We start from the raw sequence: 17,154 nt of genomic DNA on the forward strand, positions 1-17,154 counted from the left end.
CCTAGAGTTGGAGTGAACTATGGGTCCCCGAATCTACACAAGTGGAGAAGGTTCTGTTGTCCTAGTAGCAAAGCAAAGCTTCACCTGGTTCAAACAGGTAACTCCAAGGTCTCACACTTGACCTGGGAGCTGAATGGTTTCACCAATTTGGGGAGAAACACCTTTCCTTGCTCATTCTTTTGATTCCTTTTTTCCAGCTTCCATAAAGTTGAAAGATGTTGCTCAGGAGTTGTTGGGTAACTAGCTGGCACCCCACAGGGATTTGAATTATTTTGTCTTTCTCTTTCACTTTTTTTAAGAGACAGAGTTTTGCTCTGTTGCCCAGTCTGGGGTGCAATGGCATGAAACTCCTGGGCTCAAGCAGTCCTCCTACTTCAACCTCCTGAGTAGCTGGGACTACAGGCATGAGCCACCATACCCTTGTCTCTTGATTTCAGTAGAGAAGGCATTGAGATTATGGTTGACTCTTGCTAGATTTTACTTACTCAGTCTACACAGATAGCCTTTCTTTCCATAATACTTATAATCCTTTTGTCTTTCTATGGGATTACAGTTTCCCAAAAGCTTTTGCTGTTGTTCCACTGCTTCTTGGAGTGTAGCCAATGTGATTTTTCTAAAGCACAGATTTGTTTACCTGCTTTCTGTCCCAATTCTCTGTTTAAAACCCTTTGATGGCTTCTCATTATTTCAGAAAGAAATCCAAACTTCTTAGCTTTGCTTATATGACACTTAAAAGGCTGCTCAGTCTTCTAGTTTTTTCTCTTGATAGTCCCTCTTGTGCTCTCCTCTAGTTTTACTGAACTGCCAGTACTTTGAACACACTTTGTGCTTTTTCTCCTCCAGGTCTATGTGTATACTGTTTCCTCTGCCTGGAATAATCTTCTTTCTCTTTACCTGGCTTGTTTCTGTTCTTTCTTCAGGTCTCAGATTCTAGGAAGCTTTCCATCAACCTGTCATCACTGGGACGAGTTGGCCATCCCCTGTGCTTCTGTAGCTTCTATCAAATCATAATACTTAAGATGTGATGTTTAAATGTTTACTTGGCGTTCTCCTCTACTGAACTCTAAGCTTTGTGAGGGTAGTGATGGTGGCTTTGTCTATTGTTTTGTTTCCCTTAAATCTAAATGTGTGCCTGGCACATAGTAGCCTCCAGTAAATGCCTGTTTAATGAACAAACAAACCTGTGAAGTGAGTGATAGAGTGCTTAGTCCCTTTCAGTTTTCAGGATGGAGAGATGGAGAATGAGGACCTCACACAAAATCACACAGTACTTGGTGGAAGAAGCTGAACTATGACTTTCCTTCCCTCAGAGGAATGCACTTTGCATTGGAAGATACGAAGAAATTCCCAGTACATTGTCTTTCCTACTGGGTCTGTGTGAGAACAGGCTGATAGATGCCTCTGGTGGGTGGGTAAATGCATGAGCTTTTGGCAGTTGGATGAACGGGTTTACCAATGAGTGATTCTCTTTCCCTCTCTCTTCCTTCCTGTTCACAGCATCAAGCTGAGCTCCCAGACTCTGACACAGGCTGGAGATGATGAGAAGAACCAGAGGACGATCACTGTCAACCCTGCCCATATGGGGAAAGCATTCAAGGTTATGAATGAACTACGGAGGTACTTTTTCTATCTTGTCTATGCCCTTGCAGAAGGAACTTGTCCATGAGCTTCATCAAGGACTAAGAATAGAAGTCAGAATATGACCACTTAGGGAATTCTGACTCTTTCCACCCACTCTCAGTCACTTGGTTTCCCCTTTCTTTCTCTCTGTCTCTCTCTCTCTTTTTTTTTTTTTTTTTTTTTGAAATGGAGTCTCACTCTGTCACCCAGGCTGGAATGCAGGTGATGTGATCTTGGCTTACTGCAACCTCTGCCTCCCGGGTTCAAGCAATTCCCCTGCCTCAGCCTCCCGAGTAGCTAGGATTACAGGTGCATGCCACCATGCCCAGCTAATTTTTGTATTTTTAGTAGAGATGGGGTTTCGCCATGTTGGTCAGGCTGGTCTCGAACTCCTGACCTTGTGATCCACCTGCTTCAGCCTCCCAAAGTGCTGGGATTACAGTTGTGAGCCACCGCGCCTGGCAGGTTTCCCTTTTCAAACTCTGCTTGAGAAAGAATGACTTTGCCAGAAAACTGTCTTTCCTTTGTATGTATTTAACACCTATCATTTTAATGATTAATCACAGGGGAAAAATCCTTTATGGTTATAGTAAGTCTGTTCATAAACTTGATTTCTAACAGAATGAGCTACTTGGAAACCAGTAATAGAATGATTGCAACACCCACACACAATTGCAGATTAAAGACTGGATGTCATGTATTTTCTTCTAGTTTCACTCTCTCTTTCACTGGTCTGAACTTAGGTTGGCAAGACAACCACATGGGTGGAAGAATACCTGGCTCCTTAAATGTAAAGAGAGAAATGAAATGTGAATATACTCATCCTCTCTGAGCTAATAGTGAGGGGTACACGGGCTGTTTGTAAGGCCAATGTGCATGTTTGACAAGCTTGTTGTAAGGCAGGTTCAGAGCGCTGAACATGTGTTTCTGTACGTGTTTTCCTGTACAAAGCCTGTGCACATGATCTCTTCTTTACCAGAGAGCTCAGAAGCTTCCTTTGCCCATGCAATTATTTACTGCATACTTCATCCTGTTATGAGGTGTAATTGTTTATTTCGTCTTTTCTGTGTAGCTCATGAACTCTCTGAAGGCAGAGGCAACTTTTGAGTAATTTTTATCTCTAGCACCTGGCACTTCATAGGAGCTTCTATTGATTCACCAAAGGTGCCCAGAGGCACTGGCTAGGCCCTAGAATGGGTCAGTGGGGTACAAAGTAAAAAATAGAAATAGGTCAATGAAAATAATCCTTCTGTAGTACAAATAGGTATTATGATGGCGGAATGCATCCACTGCCTGATAGGTGGTAGGTACGCAATAATTATTTGTTTCTTAAAGAGGGCCACAGAAGCAAGTATGACAGGTGGGAACTTTGGAGAAGAGGGTTGATGCTGGAGCTGAATTTTGAATGACAAATAAGAGTTAGACAAATGAAGGGTAGTGGGGATAGGGAGAAGCCTTCCAGGCAGAGAAAATGGCACATAGCCAAAGAAGTGTGTGTTGAGTGGGGAGTTGAACTACTTTTAAACAAAAGTTCTACCTGATTCTATGTTTGTTTTCTTATTTCTCCTTTCTACAGGGCCTAGTCTTTGGCATTAATAACCATGTTAAATTAAATTTGCCTTATGCTCCACTGCTCAATTTTTAGTAGGCCTCCTGCCAGATTTCCTGGAAGCTCTGCCCATAGCTGTCTTAGGCATTGGGCTGTGCTGATGTCCATGCTTATGGGCATGGTTCTCTTGTTAACTGAAGAATTTGTCTTGTGTTCCCTAGACACTATTGAAATTCCTCATTTAGTTCTTTTGGGTATGCTTGTGCCCTTTGTCCGATTGAGGAGTCTTTCACCAGGCCTTATTTTGCCTGGTATTATAGTCAACTCCAGTGATGGCTGAAAGGGAGAATTTAGGAATAGATATGTACACAAGATTCCCTGCACCCTTGCTTTCTCTTACTAGCATCTTTTCTTTGTTTGTTTGTTTTGTTTTGTTTTTTAAAGAGACAGAGTCTTGGTCTGTCACTTAGGCTGGAGTGCAATGTCCCAGTCACAGCTTACTGTGACCTTGAACAACTGAGCTCAAGCAGTCCTCCCACCGTGGCCTCCCAAAATGTTGGGATTATGGGCATGAGCCACTGTGCCCAGCTCCCTTTTCCTTAATTAATTTTTTAAAAAGACATCCTAAGTTCTCATTACTTCTGTTACAAGTTACTAGGTTTTTCTCTTTCCTCAAAAGCATTGACTTAGATTTAGCCATCTCCAACTGTCCTGCTGCTTCTTCTCTTTTGTATAATTCGGCATTTGTCAAACTCTGTTCTGAGAAATGCTAGTTCCCTTAAGATGCTCTGTGAGAAAAAAGAGCTCTGTGCCCCAATGAGTTTGAAGAATGCTATATACTGTACCCCTCTCTGAGGTTCATAATGCCTACTGGCATATTAAACGCTCTGAGAAGTCCTGCACTAAATTTGTCTGATTGAGGGTTTTCCACACATATTTGACTATAGAGTCTTCTTTGGTGGTGGTTGTAGATAGACCAAGTGTTTTGTGAAATTTGTTTTGGGAAATACATTTCTAATACCAGACATAGTCCTTTGCTGAAATTTAAGTGAATAATCTTATTCTCCCTCTTTTTGTGTTTTTTCAAATGGACCACAATCTGTATATATTTGACTGGCTGGGAAAATTTTAATTCAGGTTTAGGCATAGATTTTCCTATCATTTTTCTTTTAATTTTTGTTCTGTAAAAGGAATATATTTGTTATAGAACATTTAGAATATACAGATGAGCAACAAGTCATCTATAATTTTAGTACATAGTGGTAACCATTGTAATACTTTGGACAATATACCTCTCTTCTTTAGAATATATGTCTCATTGCAAAAGACACTGTGGCACAATAAAAGTCTCTACGTTCCTTAGCATAAATCATTTTGGCAAAATATTTATTTATTTTTATTTTTTTGAGGCAGAGTTTTGCTCTTGTTGCCCGGGCTGGAGTGCAATAGTGTGATCTCGGCTTACCACAACCTCTGCCTCCCGGGTTCAAGCAATTCTCCTGCCTCAGCCTCCTGAGTAGCTGGGATTACAGGCACCCGCCACCATGCCCAGCCAAATGTTTATGTTTTATATAGCTAATGGCTACAAGTCTTTAGCTAAGACCAAGATTACAGTAGTTCAATGTATAGAACTTACAGATAAGTCAATTTAGTAACTTTGCATTTTGGCTTTGGTTTTTGGCTATGTTGCTTAAAAAGTTTTATGGGTTTTGATGAGTGCCTGCCCACCTCCGTTCCCATCTGACCGGGAGTATTTAAATTGGCTGTAAGTCTTTTGGCTCTAAGTCCTTGGCCATAGGGGTCCCACCAAGGGACAAGATGGACCTGGGGCAGGCAGGCACACTACCCTGGCAAAGAGATAGGACAGAATGAAGGTTTGGCCATCAATGCTGCCCCTGGCAGATCTTGTCTAAAAGGGTGAGAATGTAAATTAAAAATATAATTCTAAGCCCCGCAGTGGACTGGAACAGACCATCCCTTGGCCAAGGGGACCCCTGAGTAACTTTGAAAATGGAGTTCTCAGCCATGATGGGATGGGAGGGTGGTCAGACCCCCTCCCTTGGTGACCGTGATTAAGCTTTCCTCCCTAAGGTTCTAACAAAAAAGACCCCACCACTGATATAAACAAACTTTCTGACACTGCCCTTCCTTTTTTACCTGATAAGAGACCACTGACCACAGGAGTGGTTCTGGCTAGTCTTTTTTGAGAATGTGCAGTAAGGGGTTTCATGGCCTCTGCTTCACTTTTTAACGTCAGAGGACTGAAAACTCTGCCCTCTGATCACCTCAGTTTTTGAACTTGGAGAGCAAGAACCTCAGTTGCACATGGGTATGTTTCTCCTTTCATAAATATTCATGGCTCCTTCAATAGCTTATTGAATATGTGTATTTGGCCACCTTGATCAGCATAAATTCCTGTTTCTTTTGCCACTCTCTCGAAGTATCTTGTTTCTGGCTTCTGACTGGAGGCTGTGCTTCCCAGCCTGTCAGAATAGCCACCCTGCAGGCCATAACCTTTAAAAGAAATAAAGTTTCCTCTTCTTTTAAACAAACAAACAAATGAACAAACAAACATGTGCCTTAGTTGGGCATGGGAGTTTGTGACTATAATCCCAGCTTTGTAGGAGGATCACTTGAGCCCAGAAATTTGAGGCCAGCCTGGGCAACATAGTGAGACCCATCTCATTAAAAAAAATGAAATTTACGTCTCATCCTAACTTAACACTATATTGAACACATTTTTCTGTGTCATTAACTGTTCTACAATATTAAGTGGATCAATGATATTCTATTTTTCATTTATTTTTTAAAAACAGTTCCCTATTGTTAGATGTCTAGGTTTTCCCAGTTCCTCATATAAATATCCCCTGCTGTGGTTGTCTTTGTAGCCGTATAACATAGTGGTTACAAACATAGACTCTGGTTTCAAATCTTATCTCTAGTACTTATTGTGTGACCCTAGCCAAGTTAATTAATCTCTCTGATCTCACTTTTGTCAACTATAAAATGAGGCTAATAAGAGTACCAGTCTTGCTGGCTTGTTAAGAAGATTAATGAATAAAATGCTTAAAAACAGTGACAACACATATATTACTGTTGTTGAATACTTGTGCACATTCATGATTATTTGTATAGAAGAGAAGTAGAATTGCTGATTTGAACAGCCTGTAGAATAATAATAATAATAATAATAATAATATTCCTTAGATACTGTTGTGAGATCCTGGCACATAATGAATATTCTGTAAGCATTAGCTATGATGATGAGGATGATGATGTGCTAAGCACTGTGCTAGGTTCGGGAATATCACAGGAGATGAGAGGACCAAAATCTTGCCCTTAATGAAGCTTGTATTCACATGTTGTTGAAAGGCTACATCAAATTCCAAGGTAATTAAATGGCTAACTTCTGAAAACTAGAGTGGAAAGGGGAGGCAGGGAGGAAGGGGGTCTGCATTGATACTTTATTGATCTGAGTGAGTTTAATGGGAACTAGAGAGAGGCTGGGTATACTTATGGAGGTCTGGGCTAAAGCATCTTGCCATCCAGGGGTTAAGCTAATAAAATGTTACATGATATTCCAGGGATCTGGGATTCTTTCTTGCATTGCTTTCACATTCCCTTCCCTTAATTTTAAGCTATTTGAGTTAAAGCACACATGTTATTTGCAATTTATGAATCACAAATTCATGAGTTTCCTATTCTTTTTACCTCCATGGTAGAGAATGGCTGTTGGCATAGTAACTGCCAAGGCTTCTTCCTCCTTTTGCACTTCGTTGCTCTGCTGTGGCCAGACCACAGCTGCTGCTTCTGAGTGGCAGAGCTCTAGTGACTCTTACTCCTGACTTACCATCCAGCCAGCAAACGGGACTGTGGGCCTTCTTAGAATAGAACATCCTAACCAGGCCTGAAAAGAAGAGGGCAGAGAGAACGGAACAACCAATGAGTAGAATCCACATGCAGTCTTTCTTTTCTCATTTTGACAATTTTAATCTCCCATTTCACCATTGCAAACAGTTCTCTGCTCTCATTTTTTTTTGATGATCTGTCACTATGCTTTTATTATTGTTATGAACCATCTTAGCATATTGCTTTCTGTTTTTCTTTTGGTAACAGCTTTATCAAGACATAATTCAGATGCCATACAATTTACCTGTTTAAAGTATACAGTTTAATGGCTTTTAGTTTATTCACAGAGTTGTGCAAGCACAATCTTAGAATATTTTCATCACCCTAAATAGAAACCCTGTATTCTTTAGCAGTCATCCCCTCCATAGTTTACCCTGTCCTTACCACCACTCCCCATCAGCCCTAAGCAACCACTAGTCTACTTTATGTCTCTATAGATGTACCTGTTTTAAAAATCATACAATATATAGCCTTTTGTATCTGGCTTCTTTCATTTAGCATAATGCATTTAAGGTTCATTCATGTTGTAGCATGACTCAGTACACCATTCCTTTTTATTGCAAAATAATATTTCATTGTATAGATATATCACATTTGACTTTTGGCTATTATAACTAATGCTGTTATGAACATTCATGTACAAGTTTTTGTGTGGATGTATGTTTTTGTTTCTCTTAGGTATATGTCTGAGAGTGGGATTATTGGGTCATATGGCAACTTTAATCTTTGGAGGAACTGCCAAACTGTTTGCAGAGCAGCTGCACCATTTTACCTTTCCATCAGCAGTGAAACTTCTAATTTCTCCACATCTTCTCTGACACTTGTTATTGTTTGTGCTTTTGATTATAGCCATTCTAATGAGTGTAAGGTGATATCTTGTTGTGGTTTTGATTTGCATTTCTCTGATTGTTAATGATGTTGATCATCTTTTCATGAGCTCTTTGGCTATTTCTATATCTTATTTGGAGAAATGCTTATTCAAATCTCTTGTTCATTTTTAATTAGGTTATTTTTCTGTTTATTATTGAGTTGTAACAGTTTGAGTTCTTCACATATTCTAGATACAAGCTAATTATCAGGTAGATGATTTGCAAAAAATTGTTTCTCATTCTATGGATTGTCTTTTCATTATCCTGATGGCATCCTTTGAAGCACAAGTGTTTTAAATTTGGATACCTAATTTATCAGTTTCTTTTATTGTTTATGCTTTTGGTGTCATATCTAATAAACCATTGCCTTATTTGGAGTCATGAAGATTTACCCCTGTGTTTTCTTCTAAGAGTTTTTATAGTTTTAGCTCTTACTTTTAGATCTATGAGCCATTTTAAATAAATTTTTGTATATGGCATGAGGTAGGGATCCAACTTCATTATTTTGCATATGGCTATCCAGTTGTCCCAGCACGATTTGTTGAAAAGACTATTTTTTCCCAGTTGAATGATCTTTCCACCTTGTCAAAAATCAATTGAACATAAATATGAGGGTTTATTTCTGGACTCTCAATTTTATTTTATTGATCTATATAGCTATCCTATACTAGACCACACTGTCATATTTTTTGAGATGGGGTTTCACTATGTTGTCCAGGCTGGTCTTGAACTCCTGGGCTCAAGTAATCCTCCTGCTGCAGCCTCCCAAGCATCTAGGATTATAGGCATGTACCGCTACACCCAGCTACACACTGTCTTTTTTTTTTTTTGCTGGTTATTCCTCCCTTCAACCTCTTAACCATCTCACACGTCTGAATTCCAGAACCATGTAACCACTTGCCTGCTTGGTTACGCATCCAGTGGGCAGCTCAAACTTAACATGTTCAAAACTTAACTTCAAAACTTAACATGTTCAAAACTTAACTTCAAAACTTAACATGTTCAAAACTTAACCTCTAATCTTAAATGAAATATTATATGGAAAAAAGAAGATATGGAGGAAAAGTGAAGCAGACAATCGAAAAAAACCAATTTTTTAAAATATAATTTTTTTCAAAATATGAAAAGTTAACATTTGCTAAATATTTACTATTAGCACTATGCATTACCTGATTTACAGCACATCTTAATTCCGTGACACTCTGGGGACATTGTATACTTGGCTACACTAGAGAGTGGTGAGGCAGAGGTTTGAGAGGCTTGAACTCAGGTAAGTTTGATTTGAGAGCCTGAGCTCCTTCCTAACAGCTACACTGTACTTGTCCACAAATGGCAAAGTGTCTAGTCCTACTTTTCTCTCCTCAAGATGGAGTAGTGATAGCTCAGAAAAAAGGATCCCATAGGATCCCAGGTAAGTTGAATAGGAGTGCTTGTGAGCCACGCAGTGCTTTAGAGCTACTACTTCCTTCTTCCATGTAGCACGTATACATAAAGATGTCTCCAGTGTGCAGACAGACTTCCCCACCCCCAGGGAAAGCCCATCTTAAGTATTTGGCAAGTTTCTTTTGGCCAATTTCCCAGGTTAGAATTTCTCTGGCCTTAAGATACACTTTCCACCCATCAGAACTGCTGTCATCTATTTGCTTAACTGAATTCTCCATCTTTATTCTTCATTCCCTTGTGTTTCTTTCCCATTTGTTCAAAAATTGTCAGCCTCCCTGGGTTTGTGCAAGATAACACACCCTGACATTGTTTGTTCAGCTCCTAGCACTGAACATTTGCTCAGCATTTCTGACTCTTCTCTGCCAACAGTTTTCTTATTAGTTACCAAAAAATATGACCGATTACTCTATTTTTTTATTTTTTAGACAGAGTCTTGCTCTGTCACCCAGGCTGGAGTGTAGTAGCATGATCTTGGCCCTCTGCAACCTCTGCCTCCTGGGTTTCAAGCAATTCTCATGCCTCAGCCTCCCTAGTAACTGGGATTACAGGCATCTGCCACCAAACTGGGCTAATTTTTTTTTCTTTTTTTTTTTTTTGTATTTTTAGTAGAGATGGGGTCTCACCATGTTGGCAAGGCTGGTCTCAAACTCCTGGCCTCAAGTGATCTGCCCACCTCAGCCTCCCAAAATGTGGTTACTCTTAAATGGCAGTGATAATTCAATTTTCTTCCTAAAATTGTTAATATAAGTAAAAATGTCCAAAATGAGTCTATTCATGTTGGAAATACATTTTTAGAGTAAAATTTAATGAGACTAAAAGGCCGTTTTCAGATGGCACCTGTAATCCCATTCGGCCCCCATGATATGTGTCCCAAAGGCAGCTAAAACAGCTGAGAAACTGGGGTGACCTTATTTGCCCATGGTCTCATAGCCAGTTAGGGGCAGAGCCAGTTCTGTTCCTGGTTGCACTGGTTTATCCTGATATAGTTGGTGATTAGGGTCTGCTGTCCATTGTAGGGTAAGATCTCAATCCCCCGGTTTTGCCTCTTGCTGCCAAAGGTCTCACCCTTCCAGGAAGCCTCCTTAACGATACCTTATTCTACTTCCTGACCACTTCTCCCTGTTGAGCTAACCTGTCTTCTGTCTTTTCTCATTCTGAGTGTCAGCCAATCATGAGGCATTGTGGTACTGTGGAAAAACTACTGTATCTGGAGTAAGGAGAATTGGATTCAAGACTTAGGCTTCTGTGGCTTTGGGCATCTTTTCACCTCTCTGAATTTCATAGACCAGATGATCTCTAACAGCATTTGCAGCTCCAGCCTTCTCAGGCCCTGTGATTCTATTTCTCTGATACGTGAACCTAAACAAATATCTTAGTAGTTGACAGTGACTTAATGTGCTATACCAGAGATAGCAAATATGTAGCTTTTCTTCCATCTGTCAACCATGGCAGACTCATTAATTGGCCTCAACATTCTCACACAGAATCTAGTCATGACCTCAGCCCTCTCAAACCAGGGTAGCATGCCAAGTAACCACTACCAGTAGCTTACAGTTGAAGTGGGTTTGTCCTCCTTGTCTTTCCTCCTCTCTCCAGTGCTTTAATCTCAAGGAGGAATGAGTGGTGATCAGTATACCACTCAACTTAAGAGCATGGGTTCTGGGCTTCAGCTGCCTTCATTTAAATCCCGTTTCCACTGTTGCTTTTCTGTGTGGCCTTGGGAAAATTACTTCTCTGGACCTCAGTTTCTTCACTTGTAATATAGGCATAACAATTAGCCCTATCTCATGGGGTTGTAGAGAGGATTAAAAGAAGTAGTATGTGTAAAAAAGTGCTTAGAACAGTGCCTGGCACATGTAACTCAATAAATATTAACTATTATATTGTTAACAGTCATGATAAGAGCTTAGGAGAGTGATGAAGGAAAAATTCTTGGGTTGATGGAAGCTCGTGGCACCCTATCAATCTCTAAAGTAGTCAGATCTCCATTCTGTCTATGAATGTGGATTGATTACATTTCATTCATTAATTTATTTATTCAGTAAAAATTTAGGGTCTAATATGTGCTAGGTATGCAGCCAGGTGTCTAGGATATGACATTAAATAGGACAAGTCCCTTTCTGAGTTCAGTGGGGGTGACAAACAGAAAGGTAATTACAGTATTTTTAATAATTTCAGTGATTGGAGTTTGCACAGGGTCTTTAGGGAGCACTGTGTTTGCAGGCAGAGTCTTCTTGTTGAAAGTGTTAAATCTGGGTGGAAAGAGAAATACCTAAGGCTGGCTTGCCTCTTACTGGTGTTACATATACAGTGGATCCCGTGGGGAATCGTACTTGGTCTTGCTGGTGATACAGTCAGTGGTATGCTCACGTTCCTCAGCATTCATTCGGTCACTCGAATGATAGCCCCAAGCTTTTGCCACTGTTCCCTGAGCCACTAAACCCCTAATTCTTAATCTGAGCTGATGGAATTGGGGAACGGAGAGGTGAAGATAAATGAAGCAGCCCAGAATTTACAGCCAGAGAGTAGTTGGATCTCTCCATGGACCTTAGGAAAGCATGAATGTCAGGTTTCTCAGGGACTTGGAAAAGTCAGTGAATCCACCCGCCTCTCTAACTCAAGATAGAGCAAGTCCCTGTGACAGCTTTGTATAGTGATAGTGTGAAATCTGGGTGGGAGAAAAAAATACCCTTGTAAGATGAGGGTAGGTGTCCATGCTGTGACCCATCCTGTCCTCTCACTGGTGTCTTACAGTAAACAGCTATTGTGTGACGTGATGATTGTGGCAGAAGATGTCGAGATAGAAGCCCACCGTGTGGTCCTGGCAGCCTGCAGCCCTTACTTCTGTGCAATGTTCACAGGTATGGTGAGTGGCCAACATTAACCCATGGTTATGGGGCTGCAGCCCCAATGGGAGAATGTTGGGGGTGTGACATGAGGGGAGGGAGGAAAGAGAAAGCCCTTAGCCCACTATGAGGGGCTTCTCTATGCCAGATATTGTGCTTTGTGCCATGGAGGACTTGATGGAACCAAGTCCAGGCCAGTTGGGCATGTTGCCAGTGTCCACCATGAGGAAAAAAGGTAGACTCACATAGTCCATTAGTTCTCAAAACTCAGCCTGCACCATAATCATGTGGGGGAGATTGTTAACATTGTAGACTCCTGGGCTCATGGCCAGGCCTTCTGATCTCTCACTTTGCAGATGGAGGACACTGAGGCCGAGACAAGGGAAGAGACCTGTCCAAGGTCACAGTGAATGAGTGGGACTTGGCTTCCTGGCACCTGGCCCAGTGCTTTACCAGCTGGCCTACCTATTGTCCTTTCCTAGACCTTCATTCCAGACAGGGGCCCTGGGCCTCCTCTAGTCTTTACAGAGTGGAGGAGATTTGGAAAAATGATGATGGATTTTGAGAGGGATGAGAAATAGGTATAATCAATATCTGACATTCAGTTTCAGCACCTTTGCCAACTTTCCAGGGTCCCTATTTACTGGGCATGCCCAATAGTCTTGTCCAAATATTTCCCATCTGTTAGTTCTGAGATTGAATTACCTGAAACCCATGGGCTAATCTTCCTGTCTATAGTTTCTCTCAGCACCTCCCCTGAACCAGGTACTTTCAGTGCTCTATAAATCACTGCTGACAGAAGGAGGCCATCTGGGCTTGGTGAGACCTCCAGACTGGGTCAGGTGTTCCTTCTACATGCTTTCCAAGTGCCTGTGCCTACTCTGAGTATGGCAACTGTCACCCTGCATAATTGTCTGTTTCCTGTGATCTATAATGCCCATGCCCTGTATCTCATGTAACTGACTGCTTTCCATCCTGCAAATGTCTCCTCCTCAGGCAGGCCCCCTCTCACCACTCTGACCATAGTTCCACACCAGGCCTCTCTCTTTCCTATAACTTGACTTCATCTTTTCATAACATTTATCACCATCTGAAAATCATCTTGGTTTGTCGTTATGTGTTTTTTACCCGTCTTGCCTCACTAGAATATAAGCCCCATGAGGACAGGAACCTTGTTGGGCTTGTTTGTTACCATATACTGAGCACCTGGTACATGGCAGGACACAAATATTTTTTAAATGAGTGAATGAAGTGTCACCTGCACCTTACTGTGAGCTTTGGGCACTTGGGGAACATGTCTTGTTATTGTTGAATCCTCCATGCCCACCACAGGAGGTAGTGAATAAGTGAATGTCTGAAGAATGAACACAAGCTTGCTAATGATGGGTGAGTGCAGGCATATTTTTGCTGAATGGGCTGTAACTCTTTTCCTAATATGGTACACAGCTGGGAAAGACTGGTTTTGTTGGGAGAGACTTGGCACTTGTGCATTGAGAGTTTGTCACATGTGTTTCCCCCTTGACTTGTCATGTGAAGGAGCTGGTCTCAACTTGGAGTCATGCCTCTGCTAAATGGACCAAGCTACTCTTACCTTACTTTCATCCATGAGCCAGGAATTTCACACTGTAGCCTGGAAAACTAGCTAAGTTCAGTATCTGGAAATTTTGAGCTGCATTCCCTTTTGAGTTGTCTTAAACCCTAGTTGCAAGGCCTTTATTTCCTTTTTTTCCCCCTTTCCTTCATCCATCTATATTTTAAAATGGTTCATCTTGTCTGTAGAAGTTATTTAGCTATAACTTCAATAAATACCTCTGCCAGTTATTCTTTGTGGGGTTTGGAAAGTTCAGTGTTGAGAGAGGAATCTGTTTGGAATTGCAATGAATTGTCATGCTGGCTCCACTTTTTGCTGATGAACTTACCTCTGAAGTAGCGGAAGTGTCATAGCAAAACCAAAGTGATTTTACAAATTGGAAGAAAAAGTGCTTCTGGGGCATTCTTAGATTCTAGGAATTGAAGGGACGGGAGAATCAAGAGAAGAAAGCAGTGTAATGCAATGCCCAGCCCAAGCCTTCCATTAAACCCTGGTTACCAACCATCCTTCCACCCATCCATTCACCCATCCATCCAAATACTGTTCACATGTGTTTATTACAGATAAAAATCAGAAACTGTGGGCAAGCAAAAAGTAAAAAATTATGTGTACTACAACATCTAGGTAAGAATATGGTTTATGTCTTTTTAGATTTTATATTTATGAATGTATACATATATAAAATATATATTTTAACAAATAAGTGCATTTAATGTGTACAGTAGAATAGTCTTTTTTTTTTTTTTTTTTTTTTGAGACAGAGTCTTGCTCTTTTGCTCAGGCTGGAGTATAGTGGTGCAATCTCAACTCACTGCCACCTCCGCCTCCTGGGTTCAAGTGATTCTTGTGCCTCAGCCTCCTGAGAAGCTGGGACTACAGGTGTGTGCCACCATGCCTGGCTAATTTTTGTATTTTTAGTAGAGAGTGCGTTTTGCCATGTTGCAAAGCAATCTTGAACTGCTGGCCTCAAGTGATCCACCTGCTTCGGCTCCCAAAGTGCTGGGATTGCAGGCGTGAGCCTTTGCTCTCAGCCGAAATAGCCTTTTTCGATGTATGTATTTTTTTTTTTTAAATTACTATTCATCTTCCTGGAATGTTCTGTCCTCCGTCTCTTGGCCTGGCTGACTCCCATTCATCCTTCATTACTGCTTAAGCATCACTTCCTCAGGAAGGCCTTCTATGACCTCTCTGGCTTAGGTTAAATTCCTTTGCTACTTACTCCCATGGTACTTTATGCTTCTCTTTAGTATTACTACTGATCTTATTACTTCCTCAATATTTGATTTCCCTGGCCAATCATTAGCTTTATGAGGGTAAGAACTATACCTTTAAAATTCACCACCACATCTCTGCTACCTAGCATGGTCTTCCATCTAGCAGGTGCTCAATAAAAATTTCTTTAATTGAGCTTAGCAATATATAATGAATATCTTTCCATGTCAATGAAATTGCAGTTACAACCTAATTTTAATGCCTTCATAAGATTCCATTATATGTACTCTAATTGAAAATTCATTTCCTTCTTTGTTGGAAATTATAGTTTTATGTAATATTTTATTATTATAAATAATGTTATAATGGGCATCCTTGCATCTTAGTCTTTATTTACATTCCTGATTATTTTACTAGAATAGATTCCTAAAACAAGAAGTACTTGGTTAAAAGGTATGCACACTTTGAAGACTTTTGAGACATGTGCCGCATTGATCTAAAGAACAGTTGTATCAGCTTATACTCCCATCAGTAATATATCTAAGATTTATATATTTTAAGGCTCCTTGGCTTTGCCTAAACCTTGGTAAGTGGGTACTAAAAAACTCCAGTAACACTGCAAAATTTTGTTCTAATTATCTGGTTCAACTTCAAAACGTGTAAAATGCATCGTGTCCTGGGGGTAAGAGGCTGACTCTTGTTAGGTCCATTTCTATCAGTATGTTTAAAGCCAAAAGGAAAGTAAAATACACATGGCTTTCTTCTGACTTGAGTTGTGTGATTACGGTCTTTTACTCAAGCTTAAATGTTTTTATTTTTTTGTCCTCTGAGTTCATGTTGCCCAAATGTCCTGAGATGGTTCCAAATACCAATCCCACACTTCTTGACCATTGTCCTTTGGACAATAACTTGGAATAAATGTGAAACTGAGGTCTGAGTGCCCATCAGAGAGTGTCCCAATCCAACCAGTCTATGAGAAGATCTGGGGTGAGCAGTCAACCTATTTGCCCTTTACTGCTTTCAGCATAACTTGAGTGGGGAGGCCAGCAGTGCTGTGTTCTGCCCATCTTTTTCCTATAAAGATGAAATACTTAAGACTCATTCCCCATCCTCCCCATCTGGCACCTCCATCCCAAGGGAAGCAATTTTCCCAAAATCTCCTCATCAGTGTTTCTCTCTTTTTATCATGCCCTTTACCATGGCTTCTGTGTACTGTAGTATTTGTTACTCCATATGGGTCCCTGACCTACATGTCATTCAGATACAGCCCCCATTTTATAGTGTTAAAGAAACTGAGGTCTACAGAATATATGCGCCCAGGGTCTTATGCCCATAATCATGGCTAAAAGACACTTGGGCTTCCATCGCAAATGAAGCCCTGGGAGTGATCTGTCCCACTCATCTGGTCATATTGTACTGTATGTAGTGGCTGATTTAGATTGGTTTTTTAAAGAGGAGTTACTGTCCAGTTTTTATTAGATTTAGGCTGATGTTTGACTGGTATCTTTGAATATATGGTAAGTAGAAATAGGGAGGAGAGTTCAGGAATATGCTGGGGGTGAGAGACAAGGGGCTTAGACTTGGAGTAGGCATGAATTGTCCACAAGGCAGAACCATGAGGGCCTGGCTGTCTTACTCACTTCCCAGGCATGAAGTTCCTTCCATAGAACTGTTTTTTCACCCTTGCTGCCAGCCAGACTCTACCAGGCCCTGGCCTGTGGCCCGTGTCTGTGTTCCGGGTGTTTGTGTGGTGTATCGATGCCTTTGAAGAGCTCTGCATAACATGCAGCTCAGCAAAACTGAATACAAGGCAATGGACAATGAGAGAAGGAGAACTAGGGAATAGAATTCTTTTCTTAGACAAAGTGGACCTTCAGAGAGGTTGCAGAGTAATAGTGGTAGTAGATAGCATCTGGTTTATGAGAGTTTTGCCTCTGAGGAGTCAGGGATTAGGTAGAATGGTTCAGAGAAAAAGGGATGGAGGTGTGAAACGCTGCCTGGGATCAAGAAGCAATGGCTTCACCTTCCATGTGACTATCTTCTAGAGTTAGTCACTTTTGGACTAAGTGACAGTGACATAGGGCTTCTTCTTCCTGTCCCTATCATACCACAATA

General features: G+C 40.9%; 1 protein-coding gene across 13 annotated transcripts in view; it reads left to right on the forward strand.

Moving 5' to 3' along the window:
- LOC105467094 (kelch like family member 3) overlaps nucleotides 1-17,154 on the forward strand; it is a 270,346-nt gene that overhangs the window by 167,202 nt on the left and 85,990 nt on the right. For 8 of the 13 annotated variants that reach the window (XM_071098389.1, XM_071098391.1, XM_071098388.1 and 5 more), the window contains 2 exons: nucleotides 1,498-1,617; nucleotides 12,145-12,251. In XM_071098389.1, the coding sequence (XP_070954490.1) occupies nucleotides 1,580-1,617; nucleotides 12,145-12,251 (145 nt within the window). In that variant the 5' untranslated portion in view covers nucleotides 1,498-1,579. Of the gene's footprint in view, nucleotides 1-1,121; nucleotides 1,372-1,497; nucleotides 1,618-12,144; nucleotides 12,252-17,154 lie in introns of those variants that run through there. The other 5 variants (XR_003014725.2, XM_024788170.2, XR_011624657.1 and 2 more) reach the window with 4 other exon arrangements.

This window comes from Macaca nemestrina, chromosome 6 (genome assembly GCF_043159975.1).
Source record: "Macaca nemestrina isolate mMacNem1 chromosome 6, mMacNem.hap1, whole genome shotgun sequence".
Classification (NCBI taxonomy): domain Eukaryota; kingdom Metazoa; phylum Chordata; class Mammalia; order Primates; family Cercopithecidae; genus Macaca; species Macaca nemestrina.